The sequence below is a fragment of the Patagioenas fasciata genome, chromosome 20 (assembly GCF_037038585.1).
Source record: "Patagioenas fasciata isolate bPatFas1 chromosome 20, bPatFas1.hap1, whole genome shotgun sequence".
NCBI classification, from domain to species: Eukaryota; Metazoa; Chordata; class Aves; order Columbiformes; family Columbidae; genus Patagioenas; species Patagioenas fasciata.
The window spans coordinates 2,799,854-2,815,754 of record NC_092539.1 but is presented as its reverse complement, the minus strand read 5'-3'; the positions used below and the strand labels follow the sequence as shown (position 1 = coordinate 2,815,754).

Here is a 15,901-nt window from a genome sequence, read left to right as displayed (position 1 = left end):
AAGACTAAATAACTGCTATGCCTCATCCATCTAAAGCATTCTTCATCCCACAATAAAATTATTCCACACCATTTCATAGCCTCAAACGGGGTAAGTGGACCCTGGAGTTTTCCTCCCACATCAGCCAAAGGAGACAGCGGCAACACTTGCTTTTGTGTAGGGCCTTGCTCATCACTGCCAGCTGCAAGATGCTGCTTTAGCCACACAGAGAGACCCAGACAGCAACCGGAGCCAAGAGAGCCCTCCCAAACCCCTCCAAGGCTACAGACGGAGACCCACTGAAAGGGAGATGGTGCCCAGCAAACCGGGGAGGTCCCTGCCCGCCCTGGGGTGTGGGAAGGCTGGTGCCAAGAGCGCTCTGCCGAGAGGAGAGGAGAGGAAAGAGTTGGTACCATCTGCAAAAGGAGACTGCTGGTTTTTATTAACCAGTGAAGCTGGCCCAGACACACAGACGGGAGGAAAAGCAATGTGGAGAAAAGCCACAGCCCCAGAAGTTGTGGGGTGCACGGGCCAGGCTGCTGCTGTCTCCGCGTGGAAACCCTTTAGGGGAAGAGGGCAGAGCGAACCCCCAGGGCACAGAACGTCCCCAGCAGGATGCACAGAGCTGGGAGGCGCTGAGGAGCCGAGCACAGGCACGGAGCAGTGACGCAGCGGGGAGCAGGGACGCTCGCAGTCTAGTTGCAGTTCTTGGGCAGGCGATAGACACCTCCGGAGTAGATGAGCTGCTGGTCCCGGACCTTCTTCTGGAGGAAACCCTGCAGCTCCTGTATATCGATCTCTGTCACCACCGGGCCTGTCATCACAAACATCTTCAGCATGCTGTGAATCCTCTCCAGGGACAGGCTCTCCAGGTTGGTCAGCATAGCCTGGATGTACGTCCAGAACAGCTGTGGAGGGTGAACACACAACAATAAATCACACTGACACCTACACCATGAAGAAAAGGGGTGCCTTAGCATCCCACATCCCAAAAGCAGAGCAGGGCTGTGGCTGGCAGTAAATTCTGCTCTCAGCCACAAGCATCTGGTCTTGAAAGAAAAATATCAGCGTCAGGTGTTGAGACACGTGGCCAGAAATTCGGGTTTGACGTGCAAGACGTGCATGACCCTCAGTGGATAAACACCGGTATGACACCTCCATGCTGCGCAGTGGCACAACACACACGCAGGACACACGGGTAGGAAAAGCACTGGAAGTGCCCAGGAACCACAACCCAGACACAGCAAAGGTCCAGCTGTTAGTGCTGCGTAAACCTTTTTGGCAGTCTAAGTGCCAAAAAGTGCTGCTTGGGTGAATCCAAATAAGTTATGACTATTTTAAAATATGAAATCATGTCTTTTGGTTTTTTAAACTTGAAAACAAAAAGGCAATTAGAGATGTGCGAACAGTTGCGTGGCTCGGCAGCTGGGCACTTTTCGGGAGGGAAGGCTGCGATCCAGCACCTGCACCAGTGAGCATTAATCAAGAGATAACCTCTTCAAAAAAAGCTCCTTGCTGGAATGAGCCCCTTGCAGTGGAAAATGCAAATCCAAAGTGCAAATCAAATTCATCATTTTAATCAGATTTCCCCAAGACAAAAGCACAGGACGTTTGCATTGTCCTGCCAGCTTTGCAAGGAACCGAGATGCACGGACGGGTACCTGCAGCTCTTCCTCCTTCTGGTCAGCCTGCGACGCCATGGCAGAGTCCCCTTCGTCGTCGCTATCTATCAGAACCACCTTCTCCCCCTGGTCCTTCTGCTCCTCCTCAATCACGGTGAAGGTGCCTTGGGGCTCTTCCCGCAGGACACCCTGCTGCAGCCACAGCGTCATCTTGCGCTTCAACGATGTCACAGGCACCTTGAGCACTTCACTGAGCTCTGTCAGTGTCCACGTACCTGCGGAGAACAGGGATAGCAGAGAAAAGCAGAGAACAGGACACCTACCCACATCCAGCATACAATCATGGAATGATTTTGGTTGGAAAAGACTCTCAAGAGTCCAACCATTAACCCACCCCTGGCACTGCCCCATGTCCCTGAGAACCTCATGTCCGTCTGTCCAACCCTCCAGGGATGGTGACTCCAGCACTGCCCTGGGCAGCCTGTTCCAATGCCCCACAGCCTTTTCGGAAAGAAGAAATTGTTCCCCAGATCCAACCTCAACCTCCCCTGGCGCAACTTGAGGCCGTTTCCTCTGCTCCTGGCGCTTGTTCCTGGGGAGCAGAGCCCGACCCCCCTGGCTCCAAGCTCCTTTCAGGCAGTTCAGAGATCAGAAGGTCTCCCCTCAGCTCCTGTTCTCCAGCTGAACCCCGCAGGTCCCTCAGCTGCTCCCATCACACTTGTGCCCCAGCCCCTCACCAGCTCCGTTCCCTTCTCTCAACTCGCTCCAGCACCTCAAGGGCTTTCTTGTCCTGAGGGACACGCCAGGACGTTACAGAGGCTGGGGAAGGCTGCAGAGCCGCTGCCAGGAATGAGCTGCTGTGTGTAGCAACTGCCCAAAAGCAGAGTGGTCACTGGGCTGTGGTGCTGCCTGGTGCTGTCTCCCCAGAGAGCTGGAGACCTGGCTGAACCCTCATGATCCAAGCCCATGAACCAGGTCTTGGTCCTGCTGCCAGAGCTCTCAGAGCCTTCAGCCACCTGAGCAACGTGGCTTTCCCACCCAGTCCCCACGGGAAGCGCAGACACAGGTGGTCACGCTGAGTCTCTGCCACAACACTCACTCTTGGTCTGGAAGTGCAGGATGATGGCGGCATGCACGGGAGAGACGGACAGGGACAGGGTGCGATCTGCCAGCTCCACGTCCAAGTTCACCAGGCCCAGGTGGTACTTCCAGTTCAGGGTCCTCATGGCCTGGAAAAGCAGGCAGCAGCCACTCAGAGCGGATCTAACAAGAACCACTAAGAGCTGTGTTATTGCAAACAACCCTCTACCACCAGGGCCAGCTGCGCTCCACACACCAGATACCAAAGCTGCTCCCCTGTTCGTGAGTCGCCCACCACCCCCACGGGAAATGTCCTCCTTGGCACAAGTTGTTGCCCAGCCCTTGCCCAAGACCAGTGCCCCTGACAGCCAGTCCCTCAGCTCTTTGGCAGGGCAAGCACAGGTTGAGGAAACACTGGAATACCAACTGGGCCACTCGGGACAAACTCCTACCGGAAAACAGATACTCATCCGGGGCAGGAGTTCATCAGAAGAGAAGCAGTCTCTTCTGAGACTGATGTGGAAAGACAACTGCTTGCTTTGAAGGTAGGGATGCTCAAGGACACTGCTTCCTCCTTGCACCCCCTCCTCCATCCCCTCCTAATTTTTAGCAGGCACACAATCAGCTGGCATCCATATCTGGCACGTAGCTACAGCAGAAGAGAGAGGATCGAGAGCAGGGGGGTAATGCTCAGTTCCACCGGGGGCCACATCAGCCTCACGGTTGCCTTCAAGCGGTCAAATGTAATTTTAGGACTGTATAAATGTAAGTACTCCTACAAAATGAGTAAGAATCCTACTTCAAATGGCTTTGACACCCCTGATCTAGAGCTATGAGCTTCCCAGCCTGTATCATCTGGTGCAAAACAACAAATTCAAGAAAGGATATAGGAAACCAGGCCTGAAGTGGAGTCGGAGCACAAGTGGACAGGCAAAGAGGAACATGTGCATCAGACACCAAATTGTGTTCTGGTTGGCTGCAAAGAACCAGCTGTGTGTGCACACACCACACTGGCATGACAGGTTGACCTGAATTCTGAATCATCCATGCTCCGGATGTGTCACCTGCACTCCATCAGGTAAGCAACTGCAAGGTGAGAAAGCCAAGAGCACAGCTCTGGAAGTGACCAAGATGTTCCTTGACTTCCATACAGATGCTCCTGCTTCCAACCCATTCCGTATGTGCAGAGCAAGATGCACCTCAGCCTTCTCTGTCTGACTAACTGCCACGATCAAGTGCCTGGAGAACAGAAGAATACTTCATGGTTGCTTATATTTGCTCAGTCCGCCTCTCGTCCACCTTGCCACGCTGTTTATAAAGGCACGTTTTCCATCTTTGAGCCACAAACCGACCAAAAATGCTTGCACTTCAACTGTCTAACCTGGAGTTCAGGGACCCTCCAGAAATGAATGAAACAACCCAGATCACAGACAGAAGGAGAAGCCACATACAAACTCCAGACTAACAGTGAATCTTGAAATGAGACCGTGTTAAAAGTTTCTTTTCGAGAGGACAAACGGGAGGAGAGCGACAGAACAGTGGAGAGGCCAACAGGGAGAGGGTGTCACTCTTACTACTATTGAACTTAGGCCAACAAGCTTAGATCAGACATAGGATGCCCAAGAGCTTCCAGCTCAGTATCCATTTAACTAACAAACACTGGCATATTTTAGAAAACTCTTTTCCCTAACTACAATCCTTACGACAGCCCCGGCACCCCATATGAGATAAACCCTTCTTTTGGCAACAGCTAAACTAGCACAGCTTCTAAAAGCTGAGGGACTTTGAGATTCCACCATAACAGCATGGGTATACTAGCAGCTAAACTTTAAGGGATGTTAAAGGGGACTTTGCATAACCCACACTATCTAACAGTCTGAACAGCATACACCTTTTTTAAGGGGTGTTAAGGTTGCCTCACCTTTAATTTCTCGTACTTCTTGGAATAGGCTTCCATGGCCTCCTTGACCTGCTCCGGAAGCTCCAGCTTCTCCTCCTTCAGCGGCGGCCAGAACTCACTCGACAGGATAATGGCAACGAGGCTGAACGGTGGCTTCTCCTCCTCCGGGAGTTTCTCCTCCTCATCGCGAATGTTGGCATTAATGCGCCGTGAGTCAGCCATATCCTGGAAAAGGCAGAGGAAGCTGAGGCGGCGCCTTCTCTTCCAACTCAGTACTAACCCTTAGTAAAGGAGAAGCTTAAACAAGGTGACTAATATCTCCAAGTGATGATGGGGACACTGGAAATGACGTGATGACGTGTGTGGGCATACAGCTCAAGAGCAGCCCACACTGGAGTCCCTCTGAATCTGTGCTCTTCCCGCAAGTGAATTAAACTGCAGAGTCCCAATGCCAGAGGAGCTGGAATAGCCCAGGGAAGAGCCCTGTACTGCAGGAAGAGCAGGAGAGACAACAGCACCAGAGTGGCCACCCCCACAGTCGATAACCCGACCCACAGGGCTTAAAAAGCAGACATGATTTTCAATGCACGTCTGCCTGTCAGAGATCAGCCCCCTCACTGGGATTTTGGGAACTAAACTTTCCTAAAAGACCCTTTTTGGGTCAATCCTCAAATTCCTCCCTGTCCCCAGTGAGCTCAAACACTCAGGATTGGAATGTTAAAAAACATTACTTTTAACATGACTTCACAGTAGTGCATCTGAGCTTCACCAAACCGCAGCTTCAGCAGCTCCACATTGCGGATTTCCCTGAGAAGCGAAACAACAGATCAGACGCGGGTCCCTCAGACAGAGGAGCCTGGCTTGGCCTCCACCCCTTGCACCACAGCCAGAAAGAGCCGTTCCCGGCCCACCCGTGCTCTTCCCAGGAAGCCTCGCGAGGCACGTTACTGAACAGGATGCCTGCTGGCATCCAAGTGAGGAACAGTCACCCTCTCTGTAGGCCGGCAACAGCTTTTTGAAGCCCTCCCCATCACCTGATTTTGGACGAGCACAGCACCAAGCCATCCCCCGCGGCAGCACAGTGCAACCGCAGCATTTGGGGAGCCGCTTTCCTGCACTTGCCCACCCCAAACATGGCTCACAGCGGCTGCATCTCACAGAAAGGAAAACCAGTGCTGAACCAAGACACAGTTGGGTTGCAACTGAGGTTTCCCAATGCTTCATCCCTTTTTCTTACTTTGACACTTTCTGCTGACCCTCAGCAGCCTCGGGGCCACCAGAACACATGGGATGGAGTTAAGAGGGTATCATGCCTCCAATTTAACTACATGCTGCCCTATGAGTCAAAGGCAGGACTAAGCAAGAAGCAGCCTGAGAAGAGGTGAGCACATGAAATTCTAGATGCAACCCCAAAGCTGCAGAGGAAATGGTCAAAGACATTCCTGGGTGCAGAAACAGCCGTTCATAGGACCAAGTCTGAAGCACCTTTAGTGGGTGATTTTACCACGGGAAGCCCTGGGGTTGTGCACATGGACCTCACCTCTCAACGCTGTAGTTGAACTGATGTAGCAGCCGGTCAGCCAGAAGCGTGCGGTATTCGTTGATAAACAGGTCCTTGCTGCCATAGATGCTCACCAGCAGGCTGATGATGTCCGAGGACCGACGCTTGGAACTTGATTTTCCTAGCAAAATGCAGCAGATGACAGTGTGAGATTAAGAGAGACCTGGCCCAGCCCAGCTCAGCTCTCCAGGACTAGCGACGAGCTGCTCCCGGACTACAGCCCAGCAGGGAGAACAGCAGGACTTTGGGCTTGACATCTCACCTGGATCTGCATCAACCGGGTCAGGCACCCAGTCCCCTGGTTCTGCGATGTCATCGTCACTCTCCTGGCCGTTCTCCAGGGTCACCGGGTCAGCTTTTGAGAGCTCGTTTGCAAGATCACTGGAGCCCTCGGCATCCCCTGTGAGACCGGCCACGATCTGCCGCACCGTGTCTTCCCGAGTCCTGCCGAGAGGTCAGAGAAACAGAGCAGGTGAAGGGAAGGGGAGGGAAAAGGGATGTGTACGACTGTCCCACCAGCCTCCTACCTCAGGTACTTCCTGATGGGCTCGCAGGCGACCTCCAGGATAACCATAGAGGGGTCGAGCTCCCGCAAGGCCTTGATGGCCGAGATATACAGAGTGATGATGTCCGATGTGTTGACTCCTGCAAGCGAGAGGTAGGAATGGGTCTGAGAAACCAGTTCCAGCTGCAAACACAGGCTCAGAGACTGACAGAAACCAGCTGAGCCCTGGCGGTGCATTAGGAGCTCACACCACACACAGCAAAGAAGCCTTGACCCGCATGGACCAAGCTAAACTTCTAGCTTGGCTCCTCACTGCACTGCAAAAATGAGGTAAAAAGGAGCTGGGATATGAACAGGTGCTGCTGTCCGTGCAGACTCCAGCAGGGAGAGCAGCGATGTGCAGTCTGCCTGCCTCTCACTCGTCAAACGCAAAATCAGATGATGCTCCCAGCAGATCCCCTCATGCCCAGGCTCCCTACAGTGTTATGACGTACACAGGGATGCCAAACCCACCGGGATGCAGAAGTCGCACTTCCAGAGCACTTTTCAGGGAGCTGAGCAGCTGCTGCCTCTGATTAGTCCTTTCCAAGCAGAATTTGAGGTCCTCCACAGCAGGCTTCGACTCCGGGAAATCTACAGCCCAAGCAGCGATCGGACACAGTGAGGAGGCAAGAGGAGACAGGGTGGCACAGCAGGGGATAAAGACAGATTTATCATTCACCCTGTTGCCATCACTTAGAAGAACGAATCCTGTCTGCAATTGCTAACCTAAAGATCCATAAATCCTTTCAGTTTTAAGTCAGTCTGCTCATATAACAAAGATAAGAGCAACTTGCAGAACACCTAATCACGAAGTACAGACACTACTGACCTTGCAGCTCTAGACACTTTGGAGCCCACACAATTAGCTGAGTCTTGCTTTAACACATATCTCAAGACGGTTGGATAAAGCGTCCTTTAGCTGAATGTTGCTCATTATATGGTAAAAGCATTATGTAATGCAATATGCAAATGTGTAACCAATTGGCGCTTTAGGGTGTGAACATAGTGATCAGATTTTGTATATAATGCCTTTTATTTTTGTTGCTGGTGTGCTGGTGTTATTCCAGCATCCAGACTTCCACAACTCTGTAATAAACAATATCTTATCTCTGTGTGCTACGATCTGGCGTATTCGCACACCAGATGACAGAACCCTGGTTTGGGACAACACAGTCCAGTCCAAGCGTGCATGGGTCACACCTACCTCGAATGATGCTGAAGAGCTCTTCGATGCGCATGCTGGCGTAGATGCGGTAGAAGAACCGTTGGACGTGGCACCGCCAGTGCTTCAAGGTGCTGCTGGCGTCTGGAGAGGAGCGTGCCGAGGGGCCATCGTGCAGAAAAACCCTGCTGAGCCAGCCGATCACCTTCTCGATCCACTGCGAGGAGAGGGAGAGCACGGGATGGTGATCACAACCGTGTCCCACACCTCCCGCCACCAGCAGGAATGGGCTGCTGGGCAAGGACAGCACTGCCTACAGATGCTCCCCAGATGCACCCCAGCCTGGGCTATAGACAGGAAAAGCCGAGCTGAAAGAACGTGAACTTTAGCTAAAGATACAGGAGATCCAGTTGTGCAGGTGTGTAGGAGAAAATAAGGGGTACTGCATCTGGGTAGGAACAACCCCAGGTTCCAGTATAAGTTGGGGAATGACCTATTAGAGAGCGGTGTAGGGGAAAGGGACCTGGGGGTCCTGGGGACAGCAGGGTGACCATGAGCCAGCACTGGGCCCTTGTGGCCAGGAAGCCAATGGTACCTGGGGTGGGTTAGAAGGGGGTGGTCAGTAGGTCAGAGAGGTTCTCCTGCCCCTCTGCTCTGCCCTGGGGAGACCACACCTGGAATATTGTGTCCAGTTGTGGCCCCTCAGTTCCAGAAGGACAGGGAACTGCTGGAGAGAGTCCAGCGCAGCCACCAAGATGCTGAAGGGAGTGGAGCATCTCCCATGTGAGGAAAGGCTGAGGGAGCTGGGGCTCTGGAGCTGGACAAGAGGAGACTGAGGGGGGACTCATTCCTGGGGATCAATATGGAAAGGGGCAGTGTCAGGAGGATGGAGCCAGGTTCTTCTCAGTGACAACCAGTGACAGGACAAGGGGCAATGGGTGCAAACTGGAACACAGGAGGTTCCACTTAAACTTGAGAAGCAACTTCTTCCTGGTGAGGGTGGCAGAGCCTGGCCCAGGCTGCCCAGGGAGGTTGTGGAGTCTCCTTCTCTGCAGACATTCAAACCCGCCTGGACACCTTCCTGTGGAACCTCAGCTGGGTGTTCCTGCTCCATGGGGGGATTGCACTGGATGAGCTTTCCAGGGCCCTTCAACCCCTGACATTCTGGGATTCTGAGGGGTGGCTGAAGACTGTGCATAGACACTGAGCTCCAAAAAGGATAAGGTATATAAAAAACTCGCATGCTATTCTGTTCTTGCAGAATTCCATTCTGTACCTGCAGAACTATTCTGAGAATATGAGCGCACCATCCTTGGCCCAAAATTTCTATGATTCCTAAAATCAATGAAGGGCAAGCAAGTCATGCCAGGGACTCACAGATAAGCAACCACACTCAGGCACTTGACATAAAGACCTCAAATACCAGCCTAGTTACTTAATAATAAAATTAAAACCTGAACAGAGAGCATCAAAATCTTAATTTTTTGTATCTGAGATTTAGTTTTCCATAGAGAAATATCTAACTGTCAAATTTCAAAGGTATTCAACTACGATATCCAGATGAAATGCTTTTTTTTAAAATTTCTTCTTCGAGGTGGCTGGGATAGCATTTGAGTATTAATAGCTACTAGATTTTATTATTTTTTGATATCCAAATGCTGACAGCCTGAAACAAAAATGCTAAGTCGAGGTCTGGTTTGCTGACGTGAATCTTTAATTACCCACTCGACTGAGGAACCACTGAAGAAATGCACCAGTTCCACCAGCTACAAGGCAGGATGAACCTGAGAACTGCAGAACACCTGGGCATCGACCTGGGCAAATCCTCCTAACGGGCAAAAGGAATAGACAGCAACTGATGCAAAGCAACTCAGTTTTAATGAATACCATTATCATCAAACCAACCCATTCTTCCTCATGAGTTTATCTTCTCCGAGTGCTCCTGTTACAGCCCGATTATCAAACAACATTTTACTTTTAGCTCGCCAGGCTTGTGCTTTTTTTCTTTAAATTACCTCTTCCTAATTCTAACATATTCCAACACTCTGTGGCCAAACGCGGTGGCCTTTCCGAAGAGGTGGGAGCAAAGGGACCTTCTGCAATGTCTGACAAGCGGAACGCGGCTGCATTTTTCTCTGGTGCCCTTAAAATGCCCTTAAGCAATCTCTAGGGCATCCAAAAGCATTTCACACTGGGTTCATAAAGAAAGTGTTGCACAGCAACTGAAGGGAAGTAAATATAAAATAAGTGCCCATGTTTGCAGACAACAGAAATGGCCGGCATGGCAAGCAGCAAGGAAACTGGGGCAACCACAGCGAGTGGTCTGGTTTGCACGGCAACCCGGCGTCACGCATTGTCCTCCGGCACAGGGAAAGGCATCGAGGGACAAAGAGCGAGCCTGCAGAGCCAGGGCTGTGTCCTGGAACAGCCACAGCCTGGAGAACAACTTGATTTTAAGGTCACGCTGGGTAAACAGCCCAACAGGAACTCACTTTAAGGCAGCAGCAAAAAGCTGGGTAGTTGCAAGGAAGGATTTTGATTCTATATGTAGCCCACTGGTGATATCAACATCAGAGTATCATCTCCCATCCTCACTCCCTATTTTAAAGGGGTGCTGAAAACTTGGAAAGAGGACTGGGAATGGCCACGTAAAATCTAATTATGGGCCCATCTACGCAGAGGGAGGGTCCTCGACAGGTTAGGTGGCACTACATGTACTTGTAGTTCATAAAACGGAACCGTTACTACGGACGTCACCAGGTGAAATATAATGGTCTATTACACACAAGTCAGAGCAAACCTTCCCCTGCCAGCGTAAATCAAACTGGGGAGAGTGGCAGCCCAGGACCAGGTGTTCTCAGGCAGAATCTGCTTTAGCCTGAGCTGCTAAAGCTGTAACAGGAGCAGCAGCCTGTGCGCCGTCCTTACCTCCTGGAACTCGTTGAGGAAGGAGCGCTCGTACTCCCCCCTGCAGCGCTGCTCCATCCTCTCCTCGATCATCCTGTGCAGGATGGTGGTCACAGCATCGGCGCTCACTCTCTCCAGCAAGTTCAGCCGGCGGCTGCAGACACAGAGACCCGATTCAGAGCGTGTGGGAGCAAACGCACAAGCAAATCAAGAAAATCTAACTACCTGAAGTTCCTTCCTTCCCGTACCCTCCACAGATGCAGGCCTACCTCTTAAGTGCTCTGACAGCCTGCATAAATGCACTGCGTGTATAACACATGGCACTGCTGCTATCCTGTCTTAGAAACATTATTTTCTAGCCATCAAAAGGTTTTTCATTTAGAAAAGTTTACTTGTGAACAGAAGGCCTTAGAGTAAGAGGAAGATATTCCCACACCCAGAGAGAGGAACTTTATGTCTCAAGATCTGCTCTAGTTCAACCACCAGCTGGCAACCAGCTGCAGAAACCCTGTGCCAGGTTCACCCTGTACCACGACACAGCCTGAGTCCTCCAGTTCTCAGATACTGAGAAAACCTGCTCCTGCTCCCCATCCGGACCACCTGCTTGTTCTGAGCGACTGCCACCTACGTACAGAACGTCATTGAGCTGCTGGAACTGCTCCATGGCCTTGGGGCACCAGCACCGCTCCCTCTCGCTGCTGCAGCCCGGGCACAGCGGGCTCTCTCCTCCGCCCTCCTCCGTGTCGCTCTCCTGCTCGGTCTCGCTCATGCTGCTCTCGCCCTCGTTTGTTCCATCTTCTCCTTTCTTCCACTGCCGCATGTATATCCTGAAAGTGCGGCTGTAGAACTGCTGGATCATTTGCTGGAAGGATTCGGTAGTGGAGAAGAAAAGGATGGCTTTGAACATGGTGTAGAACTTCTCCTGCAGCATCTGAGCACCTGTCCCCAGGAGCAATCCCGCCTTGGTCCATCTCTCCAGAAGTTCCAGGCTGTTCAGGTAGGGGTCCAGGCGGCGCTTGAGGAGACAGAATGCGTCCAGAAGGAGCGAGGCGCACTGGGGCTCCTCCGCCGTGTTTTCATACTGGCCGATACAGTTCCAGAACTCGGGAGCTATATTTGCCTGCAGGTCCGTCTGCAGCACCTCCATGAACCACTCCTCCACCACGCAGTGCAAGTCGTGACGCTGCAGCACGTCCAGGGCTGCCCGCAGGTCCGCATCCTTCAGCGGTGCCGCAGCGCCGCACCTCGGCGCTGCCTGGAAAGCAGAGGGGATACCAGGTTAAGCAGAGGAGACCGTTCATCTCACAGCACAGGGACCAAACGCACGTGGACTCTGCCATCAAACCGGGCAGACACTGTCCCTCTGTGGGGACCCGCTGAGGTCTCAGCCACTGCTGGAAGCCAAGCGCCCACCTCCCAGGCCCAACACCCAAACACTGTCCATCGCTGTCCCCATGCATCGCTGTCCCTGCTGGCAGCCACTGCAGGACACACGCACTGATAGGAGAGCCATGAGCCACCCTCAGGGCCCTGAAAAGCCAGGCTCTGCGGCAAAACCGGGGCAAAACCTTCCTTGGCTGGTGTTAATTCCCTCGGAGAGCGAGAGAGGAGCAGCTCGGCTGGGGAACCAGCTCCTGGTTTTGGCCCATACGCTTCCCTGGCTGGTGTGATGGGAAGAGGGGACGGCTGGACCGTCACAGCCTTTCCGCGGCAGCCCCCGAGCAAACACGGCCAGATCCACCTTCCCCAGCCGGCAGCTCCGGCCGCTTCGCCCCCCCGGCCCCGCGGCAGCCGGGGAGTCGGGGCCTGCTCGGAACCCACGGGGGGCCGGTCCCGACAGGGCCCAGAGACCCGCGAGCGGGGAGCGGCGCGTCCTCCCCCGGGCCCTGCCCGCCCTCCCGGCCCCGCTCCCGCTCACCAGCCCCAGGGCGGCGGGCGGCACCAGGGCGGTGCTGAGCGTGTGCCAGGCGGCCGACAGCCCCGCGCCCGCCGGCGGCTCCATGCGGGCCGCGCCGCAGGAAGAGGCGGAGCGCGGCGGGACGTTGGGCCGGGGCGATGAGCGGCCCGGGGGCCGCGCTGCGGAGCTACAACGAGGAGCTGCGGGAGGGTGAGCGGGGCCGGGCGGCGGCGGGGCCGGGGCGCGGGCCAGGGCTGACGGGTCGGTGCCCGCAGGGCTGGCGGAGCTGCGCGCCCGGCGGGAGGAGCTGAGCGGGCGGATCCGGGACGAGGAGGCGGAGCGGGCCCGGCTGCAGGGCCGGATCTGGGCGCTGACCGAGCGGCTGGCCCGCACCAGCGAAAGCCTGGCCCGGAACCTGGCTGCCCGCAGCGAGCTCGACCGGACCATCGCCGAGACAGAGGCGGCCTACGGCAAGGTAACCGCCCGGAGCTCCGGCACAGGCGTCCCCGCCATGGGGAGCTTAGTTTGGGTCTGGTTTGGTGCTGTTTGAGCTTCTGGGAGCGCAGCCCGGCGGTGCCGAAGGGCGCAGCATCCCCCGCCTTCGGGTGCCCAGCGAGACCGACCGGCCCGTGTCAGCGGGAGGAAAGTGGGGGTTGAGTTAAAGCACATTGTCAAAATACATCGGTATGGCCCTTGGAATGGACCTCTACAAGAAAAAAGCTTCTCACAGGCAAGAGGAAACGGCCTCAAGTTGCCCAGGGGAGGTTGAGGTTGGATCTGGGAACAATTTCTTCTTCCCCAAAGGGCTGTGGGGCATTGGAACAGGCTGCCCAGGGCAGTGCTGGAGTCACCAGCCCTGGAGGGGTTCAGAAGGTGTTTAGATGAGGTTCTCAGGGACATGAGTTAGTGCTGGAGCCAGGCTATGGTTGGACTCAATGATCCTGAGGGTCTCTTCCAATTGAAATGATTCTGTGATCATTTGGGGGGTAGAAGAAAAGAGGAAACCAGAGAGAAGACATTGACCCAGAAAACCATGAATTCATGTAGGTGACACCAAACTGATAACAAGAGCGGTCAGCTTACTGGACACTCTCTTTGCTCAACTTCTCACGTCATTTCCTTCTATCTTTAGTGGAACACGATCATGATAGTATCATAAAAGAGCAGAAATATTGGCCCAGTAAAGGGGTGGGAAGCAGACAAACAGCACAAGGGCCATTCCCATTATTTCAGTTACTGGGATAGCTCCAACCCTTTGCCTTTCCCATCAACTGACAGGCTGGGACGCTTCATCCTGAGATAGGATAACAGCTGAAGTCACTTTTGAATTACCAACCAATCTACTTATTAGAAAAATAAAAAGATCTTTCCAGCTCTCTTGCAGATCTTCCCTCTGTTGGTAACAAGGAGCTGTGGAGTCCAAGAGCACCCCTTCCCCCAGGAGCTGCTGACTACATTCTCCTTTTCCCACGTTTTTTTTATATGGTCACTAGTCTATTAATCTATCAGATCCTCTTCATCTCCCAAAGTCAATACTTTCCAGTGACACATTTCAGCTGAGGCTGGAGCTGTTTTCTCAGCCTACTTCAAGAACTGGTGGTTTGGGGTAAAAGGGGGAACCTGCGTAAAAATGTAACAGGAGACAGTGTTGTAAAGCTACACCAACAACCAGCACCTTTTAAAAGAAACCTTCCCTGAGATACAAGTTACAACCCCCAGCCTACAAATGAATTCATGTTTATTGAAATGAGAAGAGTCACAGTAGGTAAGAAGCAGAGGTAGGTTGGAAACACAGCCTTCCTGCAAACAGGAGCCAGTAACAAAGTCCCTTTCCTAGGGATGCACGTCACTGTAATCACATCCTTGCCTCCCCAGCCCCTGATAGTCACAAAACTCCACCTTTTTCTGCAATTAAGCTGGTGAGATCCCACGAACACGTCCTGCTGGAGCCACCTCCCACGGGGCACTTACCTTAGCGCTTCTCTGACCGCTCCGTCATTTCCACAGGAGCGTAAATCACCTTTGGGACTACAACCCTACCATCCCATTTTGTTACAATTGTCCACTGTGTTAGAACTTTCAACCTGTGAGACGGACAGGCTGTGAGTCTCCTAAACCATGGGCAGCCTTGCTTCTTAGTGCACAGGAAGTGGGAGTGTTACGTGATACACAATATTAGCTAAAAACAGTAGAAAATTAATAAAACGAAGAATTTAGTCTGAGTTAAGGTCATTGTAGAGTTGAGTTAGTCTTTAAGCAAGAAACCTAAACCGTGCAGTTTTAAGGGGAAGAGAGTTGAAACGGGGTCAGCTGAGCACAATCTAACACTGATCTAAATGCCCAGGTATCAATATCTCCTTTAAAAATAACAATAATAATAAACAGATCCTGAAGTTGAGCCCACAGGGAGCTCTCTGGCTCATGCTCTAAACCAGATGAATTGCTTTAGGTGTTTCATATTCAGAATATGAGCATGAACCAGAGAAATTCCTCCACAGGTGAGACAGGATGATATATCACCAAGAATCAGATGTGGTAAGGGGTGGAAGATCTGTCTTGCTGCAAGGCAGATCAGCGGAATTCAAAGGGAACTCATAAGAGAAACAGGTGATGTAAAAATAAGCTATTTTTATTTCTTTCCCAGATTCTGGAGAGTTCTCAGACACTGCTAGATGTCTTAAAGGAAGAAATTGAGAATGCTGGTAAAGCCAGTGAGCCACAAAGCACTTCAAAACAAAAACAAGCACATGGACAAAAGCATTCCTAAACCTCTTCTTCAGCCTGAAAAGCCCTGTTGGTCTGGGACAGCTGCTGTTCTGGTACAATGATGCCACATTTAATAAAGGTTTGGTGGTGGTTTTTTTTTTCTTCAGAAGTAAATTTTCCTTCCAGATGCACTTCGGTATTAGTCAGAAATCTACTAAAGTTGTTCCTCAAATGCCAGAGATCAGGGGAGGCATCTATAAGGAAAACACCCTTTATTTTGAGCACAGTGACACTGAAGCATATCCCAGGAGGTGACTTACCAGCTAATGGTGCTGCCCTCAAAACAGCGTTCACCTTGCTCTGCTGAGAGCAGGAGGAGTTTACCTGGTACAGATGGGGATTAGATTATAATACAAAGCCGTGGAGGGTGAAGGCAGCAGTTGGTGAGGTACAAACCACAGCAGAGCAGGTGGACTGGAGGAGCAGAGCGATGGCAGCACCGTGTGCTCTCTGGAGCAGCACTCTGTGCACTGCACAGCT

The 15,901-nt window shown here is 52.6% G+C and overlaps 1 protein-coding gene across 1 annotated transcript; it reads right to left on the bottom strand.

Moving 5' to 3' along the window:
* Positions 1-396: 396 nt before the first annotated feature.
* Positions 397-13,125, bottom strand: ANAPC2 (anaphase promoting complex subunit 2). Its single transcript, XM_065853719.2, has 13 exons — positions 12,677-13,125; positions 11,391-12,013; positions 10,780-10,912; positions 7,894-8,068; positions 7,161-7,280; positions 6,670-6,787; positions 6,405-6,586; positions 6,122-6,263; positions 5,313-5,388; positions 4,603-4,806; positions 2,701-2,830; positions 1,641-1,876; positions 397-887 (listed from the first exon to the last, which is right to left on the bottom strand). The coding sequence occupies exons 1-13, from the start codon at positions 13,100-13,102 to the stop codon at positions 675-677; spliced, it is 2,778 nt and encodes a 925-aa protein (XP_065709791.2). The 5' UTR covers positions 13,103-13,125; the 3' UTR covers positions 397-674.
* Between the last annotated feature and the right edge of the window lie 2,776 nt (positions 13,126-15,901).